Source organism: Mus caroli, unplaced genomic scaffold (assembly GCF_978045245.1).
Source record: "Mus caroli unplaced genomic scaffold, Mus_caroli_1 scaffold_7, whole genome shotgun sequence".
NCBI classification, from domain to species: domain Eukaryota; kingdom Metazoa; phylum Chordata; class Mammalia; order Rodentia; family Muridae; genus Mus; species Mus caroli.
Genome location: NW_028227262.1, coordinates 58459080 through 58480061, shown reverse-complemented (window position 1 = coordinate 58480061; position 20982 = coordinate 58459080). Strand labels below are relative to the sequence as shown.

The 20982-nt window shown below is 49.4% G+C and overlaps 1 protein-coding gene across 1 annotated transcript in view; it reads left to right on the top strand.

The window, feature by feature from the left end:
- Uroc1 (urocanate hydratase 1) overlaps nt 1–20982 on the top strand; it is a 29239-nt gene that overhangs the window by 1219 nt on the left and 7038 nt on the right. The window contains exons 2-17 of the mRNA XM_085840326.1: nt 2402–2532; nt 3196–3289; nt 3749–3808; nt 4089–4217; nt 4342–4403; nt 7061–7127; nt 7219–7362; nt 8431–8519; nt 9444–9506; nt 9778–9957; nt 10423–10520; nt 11069–11141; nt 12271–12392; nt 14255–14325; nt 18555–18653; nt 20782–20881. Of these exons, the coding sequence (XP_085696452.1) occupies nt 2402–2532; nt 3196–3289; nt 3749–3808; nt 4089–4217; nt 4342–4403; nt 7061–7127; nt 7219–7362; nt 8431–8519; nt 9444–9506; nt 9778–9957; nt 10423–10520; nt 11069–11141; nt 12271–12392; nt 14255–14325; nt 18555–18653; nt 20782–20881 (1582 nt within the window). The remainder of the gene's footprint in view (nt 1–2401; nt 2533–3195; nt 3290–3748; nt 3809–4088; nt 4218–4341; nt 4404–7060; nt 7128–7218; nt 7363–8430; nt 8520–9443; nt 9507–9777; nt 9958–10422; nt 10521–11068; nt 11142–12270; nt 12393–14254; nt 14326–18554; nt 18654–20781; nt 20882–20982) is intronic.

Sequence of the window (20982 nt, the reverse complement as noted above, 5' to 3'; positions counted from 1 at the left end):
TTGTGGTAGCAGAAGGGCAGCCAGGAACTGAGAAATCGGGCCCGTTTGGTTTCATTCCTGTATGTCACCCTGTGTTTGAAGAGTACAACGAACATCCTTAAAGGAGAGGTGACTTGCAGATCTGAGGAGTTAGAGTTAGGAAGTGACTTAGTCTTCCCGCTATGATGAAATCCCAAAATTTAGTGAAAGCTTCTCTTTCATTGACTTGCTTTCCATTTGGGGTGTGTGTGTGTGTGTGTGTGTGTGTGTGTGTGTGTGTGTGTGTGTATGTGTGTGTGTGCTTACATGTGCACACATGTATATGTGTGTGGTTGTGTGTGTTCCTGTGTGTCTGTGTGCTTACACACACATATATATGTGTACATATGTGGTTGCATGTATTCCTGGGTGTGTGTCTGTGTCTCCATCTATGTGTTTGCACACGCCCACACATGTGTGGATGTGTGGGTATACACATGTGGTTGCATGTGTTCTCGCAGGCGCACATGCGTGCGTGAGTGTGTGTGTGTGTGTGTGTGTGTGTGTTCAGGTGTGCGTACTTTCAGTCCCACCCTTGTTTCCACACCTTCACACTACTCATTCTTTCACTGTTTGTACGGACTAGGGCTTCAGTCCTTGCTTTTCTTTGGCAGCTCTCCATTTATGTGAGGAGCGCCCCCTATTATACTTTAGTCAGTGAACACTCAGCACAGGCCTGTTGAACCTTCACACTGTGCCTCACAAGGGGAGCAGTTCTGCTGTTAGAAGCACTCTCCCCTGTGTACAGTTTCTCTCAGAGACCTTTTCTCCCAAGTCCTATCTCATCCTGGGAATGCCTCAGCTGAGCCCTTCACAATGGTGGGCCTGAATGCCTGTCACTATCAACACACTATCCTGAGAGGCCTTTAACATGGTGGGTCTGCATGTGTGTCTCTGCCTACATACCATCCTGAGCTTGTTGGCTGGGGACTCCCCTGCGGTGGTCTCTGGGGTCACTGAATGCATGGACAAGAACATTTGCTAAGAGGTCAACCCCACATCCTACAAGGCACATAGGAGGACTTCTGGACAGAGGTGGCTATGGAAGCTTGGACAAGGATTCTATGAGGGAAAGAAGGGCTGTGTGGAGACAATAGAAACAATACATTGAAAGGCAGAGATGTGCCTTCCAAGGTGGAGGAGACTCCATGCAAGTAGAGCTGGGAGCAGAACTTGGAGCTCCACATGCAGCATGACTGGAGAAGATCCAGTATGCCGAGGACCCTGTGAGTGTCACAAGATAGGCAGTGGGAGCCAAGCGTGGTGGCACACACCTTTAATCCCAGCGCTCGGGAGGCAGAGGCAGGCAGATTTCTGAGTTCGAGGCCAGCCTGGTCTACAAAGTGAGTTCCAGGACAGCCAGAGCTATACAGAGAAACCTTGTCTCGAAAAACAAAAAAACAAAGAAACAAACATAAAAAAGATAGGCAGTGGAGGATCTTCGAAGGTTTTTGAGTAGGTGCCTGGCTTGGGTGTTTAACATTACTCTTGCATTTCCAGGACTGTAGGAGTGTTTTTTGTAGAGATCCCAGGCAGCAGGGAGCATGGCAGAGATCCATAAGTGTGGGAAGGGACAGTTCTGTATTCTGGCACTCACAGGGTCCATAGGTCAGCCCTACACCACACAAACTGTGTCAGTTCATTAGTACCTAGGAGTTGGGTTCATTATTACCCCCACTTTCCAGATAGAGCCAGTAAAGGAGGAAGCGGGGCACACAGGTGCTGCTGGGGAAATCCTCTGTACATACAGCTATGTCTTTAGCAACACTGCATCCTCAAGTCCACATCTCACTGCTCAGCCTGGTTCTCATATCGTCTGATACTGTCATCCATTGCCTTTTACAAGGTCCTTCATGTTTATGTGACTTTTCATTTGGAAGATCACAGAACAGTCTCAAGATCTTAACTGAGCTATTTGTGAAAAGTGCCTTTCACCTGGTAAGGCCACATGCAGGCTGGTGGATGAGAACGTGGGCATGGTGGGGCCATAACAGTGGCTACCATATCAGCTCTGTACACTGCCCAAGTCTGCCCATCCCAGAACACAGCCTCTGTACCACTAGCCAAGCTTGGTGCCTCTCTGGGCTTACAGTGGCTTCTGCTTTCCTTCCCTAAGTCTGCAGCCCCTAGACCAGATGGGGCCAAGAAGAGAGAATGTAAAGTCTGCCCTAAAAAAAAAAAAAAAAAAAAAAAAAAAAAAAAAAAAAAAAAAAAAGGCCAGTGGCTATCAGGGAAGGCTTTTTTGAAGACAAAGCAGATGTTCTCAGAGTGGCTCGACCAGTTTCTGAGTGGAGCAGAGGCAATCCAGGTGGAGAGGGAAGATGGAATACCTGGAGGGCCCCAGGGCCCTTAACCCAGCCACCTCTCACCCTTCTCCTCCCAGCTGGCCCTGAGGAATGCCTTGCGCTATTTCCCACCTGATGTCCAAAAACTGTTGGCCCTGGAGTTTGCCCAGGAGCTACGACAGTTTGGGCACATCTACATGTACCGGTTCTGCCCCAGCATTGAGATGAGGTAAGCCCTCGTGGGTTTGGCTTCAGACAGGGCTGTGCAAAAGTCAGGAGCCTCGGGGAATCTGTGGCTAGGGGGCGGGGGCAGTCTGTCTGAGATGGGGGAACTATGGGGATGGTACAGTGAGGTGACACCTCTGTGCAGAGAAAATAGGTAGTGAGATGTCTCCCTGAGTGGGATTTCGGGGAATGGGGGAGTGTAGGGTCTGACACTGACCTGCTTGGCCAGAAGATGGCGTCCTCATGTCCCCTCTGTATTTTCTGCCACCTTCCATGAAATTGCTGCCCAGAGGTATTTGATGAGTGAATAAAAGAACAAATAACTAAACTGCCCAAAGATTGAGGGCTCTGGAAAGCAGCCCTCAGCTCTCTTTGTAGTCAGCTTCCTCCCAGGTTTGAAGTAGAGACAGTGATTGGAGTGGGCCAGACTTCCAGGCTGCCTAGTGGGTCTGGTGCTCCACACCCATCCTCACCCCCCATCCCCACCCCAGGCCTCCACTCCCACTCCCACCTCCACACTCCCACCCCCACCCCCCACTCCCACTTGTGGTTCTAAGGACGTCTTTCAGGTGCCTTGTCAGCTTGGCCAGGGCAGACTCAGCGTCTTAGTGGGACAGGAGGCCTGAGGATTTCCTTGTTATGCCCACCGTGGGGCTTTTCCTTGCAGGGCCTACCCAATTGATCAGTACCCATGCCGGACACGGGCAGCTGCAGCCATCATGCACATGATCATGAACAACCTGGACCCTGCTGTGGCCCAGGTACTGCCCAGGAAACCAGGGCCAGCACAGTCCAGGGAAACATGACCTGAGATCCTGAGTAATGCCATTGGGCCTTTAGTGCAGTCTGCAACTCTGGCAAAAGCAAAAGCAGGAAACAAATATAAAATAACAAAAATATATAGCAATACAGTTATATAAATGTACCTATAACTGTAGCTTTCAAATAACCACCTGAGAATAAAAAGATTTAATAATATTTTATCACACTGTATCCTATCATTATTCATGAGATTCTTCTGTCCCTCCCTTTACATGGAATCTTGACTTGGAGAACACATTTCACATAGATAGCCATGCTCAGTAGCCCACATGGCTGGTGGCTATCATGTGTCCCTTCAGGCTTCTTTCCTTGCCCCCACTTCTTTGTTCCTTTGAGTATAGCTGCAAGTAGGGGCCCTGACCACAGCCCCATCTCAGACAATGCCACATCTTCTTCAGTTTCCACAGGAGCTGGTGACCTATGGAGGCAACGGGCAAGTGTTCAGCAACTGGGCCCAGGTATGGTGGCCAGGCAGGCACTCAGTGGTCCATGGTTCTGCCTGATGCCTAATGCTCCAGCACTGGCAATGACCTGGAGATGCTTCACTCATAAGAAGGAGTAGAGGTGCATTATGGGAGGTACTAGGAGACCCCGGAGATTAAAGAGGATCTAGGCAAACAATGCTATTAGGTGGACCGACAGAACCTACAGGAATTCCTGGATCTAGGTGTGGGGTGCAGGGCCTATGTGGGTGCCAGTTCACACTTACAGAGTCGTGCATGTGCGCTGTCCATCCAGTTCTGGCTGACCATGTCCTACCTGTCGAAGATGACTGAGGAACAGACTCTGGTCATGTACAGTGGACACCCTCTGGGCCTCTTCCCCAGCAGCCCCCGTGCCCCACGGCTGGTCATCACTAACGGGATGGTGAGTCTGAGGCAGCCAGCATGCAGCCTGTCCAGGGTCGGGCTTGGGGGAAGGGGTGCTGTTGGTTGAGGAGGTGATCGGGCAACAGCACCCCACTCACACTCTGTCCCTTCCTCTTTTCCAGGTCATTCCCAACTACTCCTCCAGGACAGAGTATGAGAAGCTGTTTGCCTTGGGGGTGACCATGTAAGTCTCTGTGTCAGCTCTCTGCTATGGTGTCTGCCCTTAGATACATTTCATGTTGGGACAACAGGGCTGTGTTAAGCCTGATTTCAGAGAAGATTTACAACTACCATAGTACAGCAGAATCTTTTCATTCTCACACAGCTGCACCCTAGTAGTTTTGTGGGAATGCTTGCTGTTATTTATAGCCAAAGAAACATACAATTTTGAAATCCATTGTTTCAAAAGACTTGGTAGCACACACCTATCATCTCAGCCTTGGGAGACTGAGGCAGGAGGATTCTAAGACCTGGCTGGGATACAGTGTGAGTTCAAAACTAGCCTGGGCAACTGTTAAAAAAAAAAAAAAAAACTCTTAAAGAAAAACAAAACAAAATAAACAGAGGTAGAGCTCTAGCATGCACACGGCTCTGGATTCCATCCTCAGTACAGAGGAAAGGTGGGAACTGTAGCAGAGGTGGGACACGGTCTGCGGTGAAAAGGAACTGAGAAGACCTCAGGACCAAAGCCTTCCTGCTTTTAGGGTGGCAAGGCTAGTCATGCAGGGAACATCCTGCATGGGAAGATGGGGGAACAGGCTCAGGCTGTTTGTTGAGGTGGTCAGCACATTGGGCTGGAGGGCGAGATGCCCCTAATGGGGCCCCCAAAGGCTCCTGCTTCAGTTGCAGAAAGCTTTTAGTCCTGCAACTTTATGCTGTAAGTTGCCTTGGGAGCATTATGTGGCATTCTAGCTGAGCACCACAGACCAGAGTCTGTGTGCATGCCTGGGTCTGTGTCCTGTGCAACCTTAGAACCTTGGCCTCATCTAGACAGAGGGGACACTCATAGGTCCTGTCACATAGGCATGTGTGAGAATTAACCAATAACAGAGGCATGATCTCCAGGACAGGGGTATGTACCCAATGTCTCTCAGTTCCATATCTCCACAGAGAGTTGACCCCTCAGGGCCTATAGTGGGTTTCACCATCTCTAGAATTCTTTTATGCTAACATTGCCCTCCTATGTCTGTGATACTCATGTAGTCCTTCAACATAAGGAACATGACCTCTTTTTTGTTCACTTGTCTTTTTGAGACAGAGTCTCGCTAGAAGCAAGGAAGATAGGTAGATAAACTAGAAATATCTGTGTCTGATGACCTCACAGCCTTCCTGCCTGCTTTCTGCCCTGAATACACAGCCCACAGGTGGAGGGAGGCAACAGGAGGTCACACCACTGCAAGTATTTATTCATTCATGTGGAAAATCAGAGCTGACAGGCTTTCTGGAGAGGTGCAGAGTACCTTGGCTTTGAAGGCCATCTGCTAGGAAGTCATAACCAATAATGCCTATGCTGATATGAAAAGGACCCAAGGGCAATGTGTGGGAGACAAGCTATAGAAGCAACACCTTCAAAATGAAGCCCCACCCTCAAATAGAAATCCTGCAGAGATCTTTCAGCATGCCAGCTGTGGATCTGGTGTGTGCAAAATGAGGATGCTCACAGCCATGTGTTTACTGCTATCACCTTGCCATGTGTACAGTGCCACCCCAGGGTTCAGCTCCAGTATGACAATGGCTCACAGTTAAGCCTACCAGATGTCACTTGAATGGAATCCTGCAGAACATGCTCTCCCACGGCCCACATCTTCACTGGGTTGTATGTGGCAGGGACACATCATCTCCTTTGCGTATCACCTGTGCTTACATCACAGTTTGTTTCTCTCTTCCGTACATGTGTGGGCATTTCAATGGCTTCAGATATTGGTCACTGCTGATAAAGTTTTTGTGAACACCATTGTGAGTGGCTGAGTATACACTGACATGTAGCGTGGGCATGCTGGGCCATGTTCAGTCTTGCTCTGCCTACCCCAATCATCCCCATGCTGGCTTTTAGAAATTAATTGTATGACTGATTTTAGCAGAATAAGATCTGTTTGTAAAACATCTGTGAGGCTCTAGTGTATCATATTCTCTTATTTTTTGTTTTTACTTGACTTTAATTTTTAAAAAAATTTTGGTTAGAGTACAGAGAAATAGGTTTCACCATGATGCTTTTATGCATGTATGTCATTTTAGTTATTTTTAAAGTTCTGTTTTTATTTTAGGAGTGTTTTACCTGTATGTATATCTGTGCACCACATGTAGGCAGGGCCCATGGAGGCAAGAAGAGGGTGTTCAGTCCCCTGGAGCTGGAACTATGGACAACTGGGAACTGCTATGTGGATGCTGGGAACTAAGCCTGGGTTCTCTGCAAGAACAGCCATTGCTTCTAACCACTGAGCTGTCTCTCCAGCCCCCATTAGAGTTAGCTGTTGTTCATCCTCCCCACTGTCCCCAGATGCCAGTCTCTCCTTGCTAGTCCCCTTTTTCCCTAAGTAGACCCCCTTCTGCTTTCATGGGACATATATTCTTGTTTCTCCCCTATAGATCTCCTCCTCCCTTCTCATAGTCCCCTTTCTACTTTCAACAAACAAACACACACACATACACATCTATATTTCACAAAGGGGTAAAAATATGTTACATTTGTTTTTCTGACTCCAACTCTTGGTTATTCTGGTTAACATGATGATGTCCATTTCTGTCCACTTATTATAGCAAAGGAGAATGTAGGGGCACCTTGAGAGCAGTACAAGGTTTACTCTAAAGCTCCTAAGCCCTGGCCTCTTCTTCTCTGCTCAGGTATGGCCAGATGACAGCGGGCAGCTACTGCTACATTGGTCCCCAGGGAATCGTCCATGGCACAGTGGTGAGAAACAGGCACACGTGATGAGTGGTAGGTCCCGGCAGGTAGATATGCTGGGAATGGACAGTTAGCACCCTGTCTCCCCTGCCTATAGCTCACTGTGCTGAATGCTGGTCGTCGGTACCTGGGCATAGAGGACTTGGCAGGGAAGGTCTTTGTCACCTCTGGACTTGGCGGGATGAGTGGGGCTCAAGCCAAGGCAGCAGCCATCGTTGGATGCATTGGGGTGATTGCAGAGGTAAGCTGGGGAGCTTCTGCCTGGCCCTCCAAATCTCCCTGGCTCCTTCCTTCCTTCCTTCCTTCCTTCCTTCCTTCCTTCCTTCCTTCCTTCCTTTCTCCCTTTCTCTGCTTGCTTTCCTTCTTCTCCCCTTCTTTTATCCTCTCCTTCCCCACCCCTACACCTTTCCACTCTTCCCACATCTCTTCTCATTCCTCCCTTCCTTGTTTTCTTTCACCAACCCCCTCACCTCCTTCACAAAGCCTTGCCCTGCCTCACTGGATGGATCCCTACGGCTATACATGGGTCCTGCTTGCACGGTGCCCACTACCCTCCATGTTCTATTCCAGTCCATGAAGCTGTAATGTTGTATTTACAGCCATTGTTTCCTGTGTCCCTTCAGATACAAAACCCAGACAAGAGAGGATAAATGTTTGTAATTTAATTAGTAGAGAGCACCCCTTCCTCGGCTTTAGTGGCTAACATCAGACAGAGGAGATACACAAGCTGCTCCCTGACAGAAATGTGCACAGAGGTCTTGCTCTAGTGGCTCTCACATCTGTATGGAAGATGTCACAGTCAAAGAAGGAAGCAGGAGACAGCAGAAGGAAGGAGCTTTGAGATAAGTCATGGTGACAAACCAGTGTAATTTGACTTAGTTGACACTGCCTGCCTCTTGCATTTCTGAGCTTCACTAGGACTGTGTTAGGCTACAGGTGACAGAGGAGATCCTTAGCAGCTTATAGAAATAAGAGTTTTATTTTTCTCATGTAACTGACAGTGCTGGCATTTGTTGGTCAGTTCAATGATGTCAACATTAGCTGCTCTAGACTCTCCTGGGCTTCTCTCATGGAGATAAAATCGATACATCATCCTAGCCATGCATTCACACTCAAAGCAGAAGGAAGTGGGAAGAGACACATCAGCTCTGTATCTCAGCAGGGAAATCATGTCTCAGTTCTTTTTTCTCATTGGTTGTACTGACTGCCCTAAGGCTGCATCATGGAAGTGGGTTACATGGGGTGGCACCTCTCAAGGGAGTTGTTCAGGGGTGGCATGTAATGGATGGCCTGTGCCCTGTGACCTCAGGTGGACAAAGCTGCACTTGTAAAACGCCACCGGCAAGGCTGGCTGATGGAGGTGACTGACAGCTTGGACCACTGCATTGCAAGACTCAGGTACGGTTGGCTGCATGGGACTCAGAACACTTGACCCTGAGCACTGGAAGCAGGGGAGAGAGCATGACTTGGGCCATTCAGTGCCTGATGTTTGGCCACAGGTGTCATTCAGAGGTTCCACTCTGGGAGTGTCATGGGAGGGTCTCTAGCTATCCCATTTTCCATGGATTATTGCTGCTGGCTTGTGGGCAGCCATGGGGCTCTGACCTTGAGATTCTCCTGCATTGTTCTCCCAAGTACTGAAATCTGAGGTGTGCATCACCATGCCTGGCTTAATTATATTCATCCTCTTGTCTACTTCTACTTCTTCAAATAACTTTGGAATACTATCACTTTCATACCCTGCCCCATAGCATGTTTTATAAAAATCCTGTCAGAGTTAAGATACGCATTTCCCAGTAACCATTGCAGCTCAGCTCAACCAATTGGGGCATTCCAGCCTACATTTTTTTCTCTTTCTTGTGTCATGGGGGCTGAGGGACCATACCTCACCTCAGCACCTATTTCCAGGTCTACACTGAACACTGATCCAAACTCACATAGGCCTGGGCAGTTCCACAATAACAGGGGTCCACAGTCATACTCAGGCCTTCGCCCATCCAGGCTCATAGTCACAGAGGCTCAAATGCATACAGGCCCATGGGGGCCAACACACAGACTCATACTCACCCAGGCCCACAGTTAGACAGGCTCACACGCATACACAGGCCTACAGTCACACACGGGCCTACACATTGACATAAGTTCACTCTCATACAAGCACACACTCTCACACAAGCACACATGCACACACAAGCCCTAGGTGGCCTCCTATGCCTGCCACATTTGGCCAGCATTGAGCTCCCTGTGTATAAGCAGAGCAGCTACACTCAGGGCAGCTGAAGACAGGTACAGGGCATCTGTTCTGTTCTTTTGCCCTTCTAGGGAAGCAAGGAAAAAGAAGGAGGTTCTCAGCCTCGGCTACCATGGCAACGTGGTAGATCTTTGGTAAGTGGGAAATTGATGACTTGGGTACCTCAGGGGCACTAATCAGATGCTTCCAAGGCACCAGCTCTGAGCCTCAACTCTGTCCTTCCTGGAAAAGCCATCATCCTCACCAAGACCCATGAAGCCTTTCTGCCCATGCACTTTGCAAGGGAGAGAGCAGACACGGCCTACAGAGTGTGGGGGTGGGGTGAGGGCTGCACTGTCTTCCAGCTGGCCCTCCTCCAGCCCAGGTATGCCTGACCTTCTCTGACCAACCCGCCTCTTCACCCAGGGAACGCCTTGTCCGTGAACTGGACACAACAGGGGAACTCTTGGTGGATCTCGGGTCAGACCAGACATCCTGTCACAACCCATTCAATGGTGGCTACTACCCTGTACAGCTCAGCTTCTCAGAGGCCCAGAGCCTCATGTCCTCCAACCCTGCTGCCTTCAAGCACCTGGTGCAGGAAAGGTAGGCAACAGGAAAGAGCAGCAGATCCCGCAGGGTTCTAACCTCTCTGAGCCTCAGCTTCCTTCCTTCAGAGAGGATCACGGGCACAGTATTCATGGGAATGATGGGACAAACTAAATTGATGTTTGTGAAATCCCTGGGAATGATGGGACAAACTAAATTGATGTTTGTGAAATCCCTAGGGCAGCTTACATGTTCATGCTGGGTTCACATTGGGATACCCACACTACCCTATCTGGCACCTTGGACGCCAGAGTTTAGGGGTCCACTACAAGATAAGGGCTCTTGAGGGGCTCAGGGCTTTAAATAGACATGGGTATCAGTGGCACTGGAAGCAATCACTGGGAGCTAGAGGAGGCTAATTCTACAGGAGACTTTCTGGCACTGGGTTTAGAAGGGCTTGGGGAGGCTTGGCAGGGTGGGGCTATGGAGCTGGGTCAGGGGCTGATCATCTGTTTGTTGCAGCCTGAGGAGGCATGTCTCAGCCATCAACAGGTTGGCCCAAGAGAAGTTCTTCTTCTGGGACTATGGTAACGCCTTCCTCTTGGAGGCTCAGAGAGCAGGTAAGCAGAGGGGGAAGTTGGGCAAGTGGTGCCTGGGGCCTGTGTGAGCACACCTGAGGAAACTCTTCTCTCCCCACTTCATACTAAGAGCTCAGCCACGTAGTCACCCAGTGAGTACCTGGGAGATCTTATTGTGCCTTTATCAAGTTCTTCCTTCTGGAAGCTGGTTCTGCCAGACAGGCAGGTCTCTCTGGGCCGTAACTTCTTGCATTAAGAAAAATATAAAAGGCTCAGCATCCACAAGAGACCATTCCCTTCCATGTCTTCCTTCATGTCTATTTGCAAGGCTACTTGCAGACCTAGTGGGCTGCAGTCTTCAGAGTGGTATCTCTGGGGCTGACAGTGAGTCTGTGGACTATGTCTACTCCCTACATCTAGACCACACGAATGGCAGTATGCCATCCAGGGATGCACTGTGCTGTTTCTCCTCTTATTTTGCCTAAGGAAAGATTTTGAGACTCTATTCCCAGCCTTTCCCGGGGCCCCTTATTTAAGTCACTGTCTGTGTGGTCATGGGCGCTCACACAGATAGGTGACTCTGGGCACAGGAGCAGATGTAGAGAAGAAAGGAGCCAACAAGATGGAGTTCCGCTACCCCTCCTATGTCCAGCACATTATGGGGTGAGTGATGGAGGCCCCATTTGGGGGTGTCTAGTACTATTTCTGCTTTTCTAGGGACCTAGGACCTGGCCTTCCAGCCTCTGGCACTGATCACCACAGGGCTGTGTGCTGAGACTTTACCCAGCTGGGGAGTAGACAGACAATGGCCACAGCATTTCCACATGACACACATGTGCAGAGGGGACTTCTGCAGGGCCTCAGTAAGAGGATCAAGGGGCCTGGTAGCCAAGGTCACTCCCTGTGCACACAACCCTGCCACATGCCCATTCATTTTCCTAAATGGTGTGTCCAGGAAGCTATCCTTTGGATGGAAACTCAATCCTGAAGACCAAGACATGCTATGGCTTGAAGCCCTTGTGCCATTTGGCTGTTCAGGGCAGGTCTAAGAAGGGCCAGTGGTCAAGAAAAATAGGGATTAGGGTAATCCAGCAGGAACCAGGGCAGAGATAGACCCATGGATGAGTCTGGACTTTCAGACTCACAGGTCTCAGTGTCCACAGAGGTGGCCAGAGAAAGATGGAAGACAGACAGGCCCAGAGTCCAGAGAGACAGAAGTTACCTTCTGAGCTTTATTTACTTCTATGGGTGGAAGCAGAGCCAGGGGTGGGCTGGGACACTGGGGTACACAGTGGCTCTATTTTCCCCAGGGAAGAGAAACAGGAAGCAGACAGCAGGGATACACCCAGCCTAGCTCAGCAAGTATGGAGCTAGGATGGCCCAAGGCCATAGCGTCCCTCTGTCCCACTTCAACTGCCGCAGAAGCTGAGTCACCAGGGGCAGCCGAGCTGAGTCTCCACGTTCACCTAGTTTTCTCAGCTATTTACTTTAGATGACTGGTTTCCATGTAGTCTTTATAAGAGTGGCTTGAGAAAATGTTTGCCTTTGTCCCAGTTCCCTGTTCCTGCTGCTAGAGGAGAAGTGGTACACATTTAGAGATGGGAGCTGAAGCTAAGGAGAAGTCAGAGGAGCTAGGAGATCCTCTAAGATTTATTACTTAGAAGCTAACAGCTTGAGCTCATTCTGGGTGCTGCCCCTCTCCCTTAGACATACCTATGTGCCACTCCCCAGCTCAGCAAAAAGGTGCATGCAGCCCAGGAGGTCGTGACTAAGGAGATATCTGTCCTTGCAGGGATATATTCTCCCAGGGCTTTGGGCCCTTCCGCTGGGTATGCACATCAGGGGACCCCCAGGACCTGGCTGTCACTGATCATCTGGCCACATCTGTACTGGAGAAAGCCATTGCTGATGGAGGTGATACTCCTGGATGGGTGGCGCTCAGGAATGGTTGCTCTCCCAAATCTCCTGGTGGCTTGTGCCAGATTTTGCATGAATCAAAAGGCCACATGTTGTTGCACAAGGGGACCTCGAGCACTTTCAGAGCTTGCTCTCTGAAAGCTGTTCTGAGCATGAAGCCTGCACACAGATCAGGCTCTGCCCTCCAGCCCTGTGCTCAGCTCCACCTCTGTCCCTGCTGATTGCAAAGTCACAGGGGACTAAGTCAGTCAGCTATCTGTCACCATGACAAACACCTAAGTGACTGAACCTTCCTCTTAAGTTGAGGAGGTTTGTTTGGTTTTCTTTAGGCTCCTCTTTCAAAGGTTTCAGCAATGGTCAGTTGGCTCCATTATTTTGGAGTGGAACTCTCTGGTAGCAGAGGGTGGAGGGGTGACTGGAGTCCCAACATCTCCTTCAAGGCTACACCCCCTAATGATCTCACTTCCTCCCACCTCTTAATGTTTCCATCACCCTATAGTAGTACCACAGGCTGACAAACCGCCCCACAGTCCCCACAGTTTGCTGGGTATTGATGAGCTGCTGGCTCTCTCTGACTCAACCCCTCTCCTTCAGGCCCCTTACTCCAGGAGCTGGGGAGAGAGTCATTGAGCAATGGCCTTTGTTTTCCTATGCATGTCAGGAGCACTTCTCATTTACTTCAGCTGCCTTCTGTGAGCATGCCACCCCTTACCAGGCCCTGTCCACACCCACCCTATGCTCAAATTCTCTGACATTGGGCCCCTGAGCTTGTCTTGGTCATCAGTGTAGAGATTTGGTTCTGCCACTGAGCTGAGTGTCTGTGGCCTTCCTGTGTCTGTATGCCCCTGCTGCTTTCTTAAAACACATTGTCCTTTCTAATGCACTCGGCATTGTCAGTCAAGTGCAAAGAGGAGGCCAGGCCAAGTGGAAGGGAGTGGCCGGGGATTTACTTTAGGAAGTCTGGCCCACTGCTTTCTCAGCTTCTCTAACTCAGAACAGCTGGCTGGCCCTAAGCAGGCACATCTGGGTGTCAGCTGGGGGCCTACTATCCAGAGCTCTACAAAGATGTGGTGGCATAAGAATCTCCAGCACAGTCAGCCTCCAGCTACAATGTGACCTGCCCTTGCCCATTAGGAACACTCCAGCCTGGGGAGCTTCCACCAGGCAGAGCAGACAGATGCTGAGGACCTCCAGGACACAGACTACAATTCAGGGCTGTAGAGTAGCAAACAGTGATGAGTTCAAGTGCTGCCTTCACCCATATACAATTTTTAAAGTGTGAGATGTTGACTCTCTGTGTTGACCTCTGAGTCTTGACTCTTACATCACCAGTCTGTTCCCATGAGCTACTCAGACCTCCTGTGCATCATGGCCATCATCCTGCTCTTGCCTCTCCTGGCCATTCATTTCCACTTTAGGGCCTGTCTTCCCTCTGTCTGGAATTTAGTTCCCGCTGAGTTTCTCAGCATTGAGGATTCTGATCGTCCCTTTCTTGGGGAGCCTTTATCCCCCTACTGCATTGCCCTAGTAACCAGCTCATCACAGTCTTGTTCATAGCTAGCTGTAATTCTTGTTGCTGTGGCTCGGTATCTGGTATACAGTAGATACTCACTAGTTGTTCTTCGAGGGCATGAATTCATCAGCAATGTGCTGTATAGACCCAAGCACTAATTCATCATCATTGTACTGATTAATAATTAATCGTTGCACTCATTCTCAGGATCGGGGAGGCTAATGTAAGGGACTACCCATGAATTCCAGGTGCCTATGACACACATAAGGCAGAAAAAAAAAAAGAGATGGGGCCCCTGGCAAGCAGCTTCCAAGACCTGAGATATCCTTCCCTTTTTTCCCTACAGTGAAGGCATCTGTGAAGCTTCAGTATATGGATAATATACGCTGGATCCGAGAGGCTGCCAAGCATCAGCTGGTGAGAGCTTAGCTTGGGGACAAATGGGTACTGCAGAGTCCTGGAGGAGGCTGAGCTGCCCAAAAAACTGCTCAGAACCAAGTTGCAGCCATAGGGATCTCAGCACAGCCCCAGGACCCATCTTGCCATGCCCTGAGGGATGCAGATCCTGTGTCATGTGACTGTTGACAGCAGCACTAGAGTGGCCGCCTTATCTGGGAAAGGGGCATGTAAAAGGGTGTCTGGGTAGCAACAAGGAGACACTGGAGGCCTTAGACAACATTGATGGGAGTGTGAAGGAGAATAATCTGACCATCCCGTGCTGTCTGTAGACCTAACAGGATAGGAACAGATTTCAGGATCCTACAGATGCTGTAGCTAAAAGGCCAAGGCAGTCCAAGGGGCAGACAAATAGATCAACAAAATGTTTCTCCTTACAATGCAACAAGTAAGGGCATTCTGCCAGTCACTGCCACCTGGGTGAAACTGAAGGACCTGATGTTAAGTGAAATAAGCCAGTCACAGAAGAACAACCCCATGCCAGGTGCTACTCTCATGCAGCTCCTGGCGTAGGCAAGTCACAGACAGGGAATTAGCAGGGTGAATGCTGGGGCTGGGGAGGGCTTGAAGAGTCAGTGTTTCATGGGGATGGGGTTTTGGTTTGGAAACATGAAAGTTTCTGGAACTAGATGGTGGGCCAGCTGCACAGCACTGACAGGCTGATGTCAGCAAGCAGCATGCTGAAAAGTTATTAATGTTTGTGAGATGTATGTTATGTTAGCTAGGGCTTCTATTGCTGTGCTGAAACACCATGATGAAAAGCAAGTTGGGGAAGAAAAGGTTTATTTGGACTCTGACTTTGCCTTTCTTGGGGAGCCTTATCCTCCTAATGCATTACCCTAGTAACCAGCTCATCACAGGCTTGTTCATAGCCAATCGTAGTTATTGTTCCTGTGCCTGGCTCGGTGTCTGGTACACAGGAGATACAACTCAATCTTAGTTGAGTTGTTCATCATTGAGGGCAGAACCTGGAGGCAGGAGTTTATTCAGAGGCCATGAAGGGGTGCTGTTTACTGTCTTGCTCCTCATGACTTGCTCAACCTGCTTTCTTATAGAACCCAGGACCACCAGCCCAGGGATGGCACCACCCACCATGGGCTGGGCCCTCCCCCATTAATTCCTAAGAAAACATTCTACATCTGGCTCTTATGTAAGCATTTCCTCAATTGAAATTCCCTCCTTTAAAAAAAAAGAAAAGAAAAGAAATTCCCTCCTTACAGATAACTCCTGCTTGTGTCAAGTTGACATAAAACTAGCCATGACAGTGTATTTTATTGATTTTTAATGAGGATAAAAAGGGTATCTTGGGGGTTCTAAAGCAGCAAACAAGGTCTTCCTTCACCCAGTTACTTCACAATCTCTGGAGTACCTGTGGCTCAGACACCTGAGCTGGCTCTGTGAGAGTCCCGCTGAGTGCCCCGGGTTGGTGGATCAACCTCCATCTATGACACAAAGGCAGTGGTGTTGGATCTTCCAGTGTGCCTCTGTGACCCTCAGTGGGCACAGCTCTACCCAGGCCCAGAGCTGAGCACACCGATGAAGGACAGTACCAGTAGGGGACAGATGGTTGGCCAGAAAAGGTGTCTGATAATAGAGAACCATTGGCAGGCCCTGGTTAGAGAGGAAATTAAATAAAGAAGAAACATTTAGTTCACACATGACTAGGCTAGCTAGCAAGTCTCTGGCCAGAGGTTTCAGAGCCAGGAGGGAACTGTCCCCATCATGGGCCATCCTATCCTAGCATCATACTTTGCATGTGTGCCCCCACAAAACTAAGTGCCAGCCACACTCTATGACCCAAGTTCAAGACAGGGAAACTGGGGCTGGGGTAGAAGGAAGGCTGCAGGCAGAATATACAAGCCATCCAGAGAGGCTGGAGGACCTGGCAGCAGGATGCAACTGTCTGGGGCTGCTACAGGAGGTGGGTTCTCCTCAGTTAACCTCCCCTAAAAATTTTCCTAGTGTGCCACAAGTGTGTTTCCATGAGCCTTCTAAATCCACCCAGACTGGCAATGAAGATTGACTACCATAGTCGTGTTTTATCAGTTCTTTCCTCATTTCCCCCAAGAAATCTGAACACAACATAGCACCAATAGATTACAAATACATAGATGGATAGATAGATAGATAGATAGATAGATAGATAGATAGATAGATAGATAGGCAGGCAGACAGACAGACAGACAGACAGATAGGCACAAATCTTACAACCCTAATTAAAGCATTTCAGGGTATAGTTCTAGGGTGTGAAGCACATTCAGTGCTGTCTTGCTGCTCTTGCCATCCATTTCCAGAACTTTCTCATCATCCTGAAACAGGTTTTACTAAACGCTATCCACCCTCCATTCCCAGCCTAGTGCTCTAGGGGCCTCCTAAGAGTGGGGCAGTGCAGAGCTTGTGCAGTATTTCTGTAGTCCTGATTAGCCAGCTCTCCAGCTGGTGCTCTCAAAGTCTTTCTGTGCAGCATGGGTCAGAATCCTCTGCCCTTCCAAGGCTGGAATGTTACAGTTTTCCCTCTATAACCCAGGTTGGGGCTTGGTTTCAAGATCCCAGTGGCCCTCTCAGGTCCTTAATACACATGACCTCATGTTGGCACAGAACTTACACAGGCCCTCCATGTGCCTTACATTGCCTTTGGATGACTTGTTAGACCTAAGACAAGATAGAGGCCATGCAAACATTAAATATTGAGTCACTTAGGAAATATTCACAAGGAAAAAAAAACATCCACATTCAATACAGGTGGGTTTTCCTTTTCTGAATGTACACCTCTCTCTCTCTCTCTCTCTCTCTCTCTCTCTCTCTCTCTCTCTCTCTCTCTCTCTCTCTGTGTGTGTGTGTGTGTGTGTGTGTGTGTGTGTGTGTGTGTGTGTGTGTGTGTGTGTGTGCTGATTGATGTGCACGTAAGTCTGTGTTTGAGGCCAGAAGTTGACCATGAGTGTCTTCCTTGTTTTGTCTTCACTTTTTACTTACAGAGGCAGGCTCTCTTGTTCTACCCAGCACACACTGTCTAGCTAGCTAGGCTGCTTCAAGGATCCATGTTAGCCCACTGAGCCCTGGAATTACAGGTGGGCTGCTTTGCATGCTCAGCTTTTATGTGATGCTGAGGCTCTGAACTCTGGTCCTCATATTTGCATGAAAAACATTTGATGCACTCAAGTATCTCCCCTAAACCTTTTCCTGATTTTTTTAAAGATATGATCTTATGTAGCCCTGGCTATCCTAGAACTCACTCTATAGCCTCAAACTCACAGAGGTTTGCCTCTTCCTCCTGGGTCCTGGGATTAAATGTATATGCCATTACATCCAGCTGTCCTGAACACTCTTGATCATGGTTTGTTGATGAGCAGGGACAGAAGCTGGAGATATGGGCTCTGTTCTATCACGTGGATAGACCACATACTTCAGGTGCTGGGCACCTGTGTTGTCTCCACCTCTCGGTCTTGTGAACAATGCTGCCACACTCATAGCTATGTAGACACCCACACCCAGGGAGTCTGGATTCATCTCTGTGGGGTCCACACACCACCCAAAATTATCTACAGCCATCACCAAGTTGCATCCGGACTGAGAACTGTGGAGCTAAGAAATGACTCTTTCTCATTCCTGAACACTCAACTGGCATCTCCTTCCAAAGGTGCAACACAAGAGTCTGAGGTCCGAGTACCAACATATAGAGAGATTACCCATCTCTCTGGGCCTCAGTCTCCTCATCTGTGTGATCAAGCTTGTGACAATAATGCAGTATTTTCCTGAGGACTCAGCTGTGGACTGTGGGGAGAGTTCTTGCAGCAAGTCAGGTTTGATCAAGTCTCACATTGGTAGTTCTGTTATGATGTGGAAAGGGCTCAAGGAGGCAGACTCCACAATAGGAAACCTCCATCGTACACATGGAGTCAATCTCTGGGGGGTCCCTTAGGGATAGACCCTAAGGAAAGGGACATAGAATGAGGCAACCCAGACCTCATGAGAAGTTCATTTGTGGATTTGCATTGGCCCACCAGTGTGGTATCTAGTGGACTTGATGAGAGATGTACCCCAGGGCCCTATACTTCAGAGTTGCCATGCATCTCTGGTCCTCTAAGGTCTCCCTAGATGGGCCAGCAGGCTCTGATATCACTCACGTCTGTCCCATACCAAGCCCTTGGATGTGTTTTGGCTGAGCTGCTTTCTCATTCTCTCCTCTGCAGGTGGTGGGCTCCCAGGCAAGGATCCTGTACTCAGACCAGAAAGGCCGTGTGGCCATTGCTGTGGCCATTAACCAGGCCATCGCCAGTGGGAAGATCAAGGTGACTGACCTAGCCTGTGCTTTAAGAAGGTTTCATAGACACCTTATCACGAAGGCCCTGCCTAGGACCTCACAGCAAGGACTTTCCACTTACACCCCAGTCTGCCCTTCCCACCTCTCCAATCTTCTGAGAGAGCTGCTGCCACCATCACCCTGTCCTAGTAACAAGGAGCTTTCACCATCCCTAGCTGAGTTCCCTTGTAGGGACACTAGGTTCCCTGAAGTCCTTGGACTCTGTGGAGCAGATGGACAGAGGGGCCTAGAGAAGAGCTGCTCTGGGAGCCTGGCCCCACTTGGGAAGCAAGGGGGTGAGGGAAGGAGAGCATGGAGGGCTTAGCATCCTCCCAGAATCCCGACTCTGAGCATAGGTCACTGTGGTGGGAAAACTAGAGACAAGGAATGAACAGGCTTATTCACACATGAGTCCCAATGGTGTCTCTTTGGCTGTAGCCTGGGCAAGTCAGGTCACTCTGACCTGTGTTTCTCTATTCAGTGTAAAGAATAGCATGCTAAAAGACCCAAAGTGGGTGTGAGGCTCAAGTGAGTCACAGTCCACAAAAGTAATGGCACACATCTTTTCTGAATTACTTAGTTCAAACTGTGAAAAATTACGCAAGTTTGCTCACCCTCTGGGGACCCAGAATCCTGAACATATGTGCTCGAAGTAGCTGGTTTCGCCTTTCCTTCTTGTTCTGGGGGCTTGTGTCCTGTTCTTGGTGGCATTATTCCATCTGGAATACTGGAAATGCTACTCAGAGGAGAGGGAGAGCTAGCGATAGGTGTGATCTATGGAAAGTCATCCCTGCAGATGGTCCAGCCTCAGAGCCCAGCATGGCACATGCAGCAAGGATCTCCTTGGGATGCTTCCCTGAAGCCCACTGTGTATGAGGGCTGCTAAGGAGCCCCTGACGACATCTAAGCTATCACACCCTCCCTCTTTCTTTGGTTTGATGGACGTTTGATATACTCCTCCTGTGCTGTTGCCTTGGGACATAGCAGAGGGCAGGATGGACAATGTCCTGGCCTCAGAGCTGGTATGATGGAGGAAGCTGGTGACACATAAAGCAGATAAAAGCTAGGAAGTGTTTATAGATATCATAAGCCCTGGTGTGGAGATCTGTGGTTGGACCAGACAGGCTTTCCTGGACTGCTGGTATTCAACTGAACCCTGAATGACCAAAGGTGTCAGAAAGTAATGTCAGCACAAAGATGAAGTCACAGGCATAGCACGGCCTGCTCAAGGAAGGCAAGGGTATCTGGGTCCCCTTTGCCCACCACTTTCCCTCTGACCTCATATGGCTCTAGGAAAAGCTTACTCTCATGATGGAAGTAGGCTATGCACAGCAGAAGTAACCTGAGCCCATCTGTCCTCGGCCATACCTGCTGCACCTCCAGGGTTAGCTACACTCCACCATATGGATACAGGCAGAAAAGCTGCCCACTATTGGGTCCCTGGGGGTCCTGAAATCTTTAGAATAGAGGGAGCACTGTTTGCACGTGTGACTAATTTCACCAAATGGGTTGTCCTCACAGACTCTAGCAGATCAAATTGCCCCCGGCAATTACCTAGCCCAGTTAGTCAAGGCCCAGGGAGGGGAGATAGCCTCCTTGACATCTCACAGGGAGTTTAGTCCAGACCCCTGCTTCCCAGGTCACAAGGGGACACCTCCTATCTATGCCTATCCACACCTACACCCACACACCTAAGGCTGTCTTCTAGCCCCTTTCCTCTCAGGGACCAAACTTCTCAAGGGTGGAGCCCAGACTTGATATAGCATGTACAGGTTTATACCCCAGCTTACCATCTGTCAAGCTCTTTGGTATAAGCCAAGTCCCTTAGCCTTTCTGTGCCTCTGTCATGTCATTTACAAAGTGAGCGTGTTAGCAGTCCTATTATCTGGATAGGGTCTTGTGAAGGCGTGTGATCTCATGCTGGTGTATCACACTAATGCCAGCTGGTACACAGGAACCCACCAAAAGCTTCAGGTGTTTATTCTCGCTAGAGTGGGCCCATTTTCAAGGTGGGTAAATCCAAATGATATCTGGAGTGCCCCCCTTTCATTTTCTGCCTCATGCCTGCAAGCCTGGTAGACATTACAAACTCATATACCCTTCCCTGCCCTCTGCAGGCACCAGTGGTCCTGAGCCGTGACCACCATGATGTGAGTGGCACTGACAGCCCCTTCAGGGAGACTTCGAATATTTATGACGGTTCTGCCTTCTGCGCAGGTGAGGAAGACCAAAGGATTTTTGTCACTTAACGTTAGCCAGCTGAGGAGGTACACACCCATAGTCCCAGCAGTTCTGGCAGCTGACTGGGATAGGGCAGT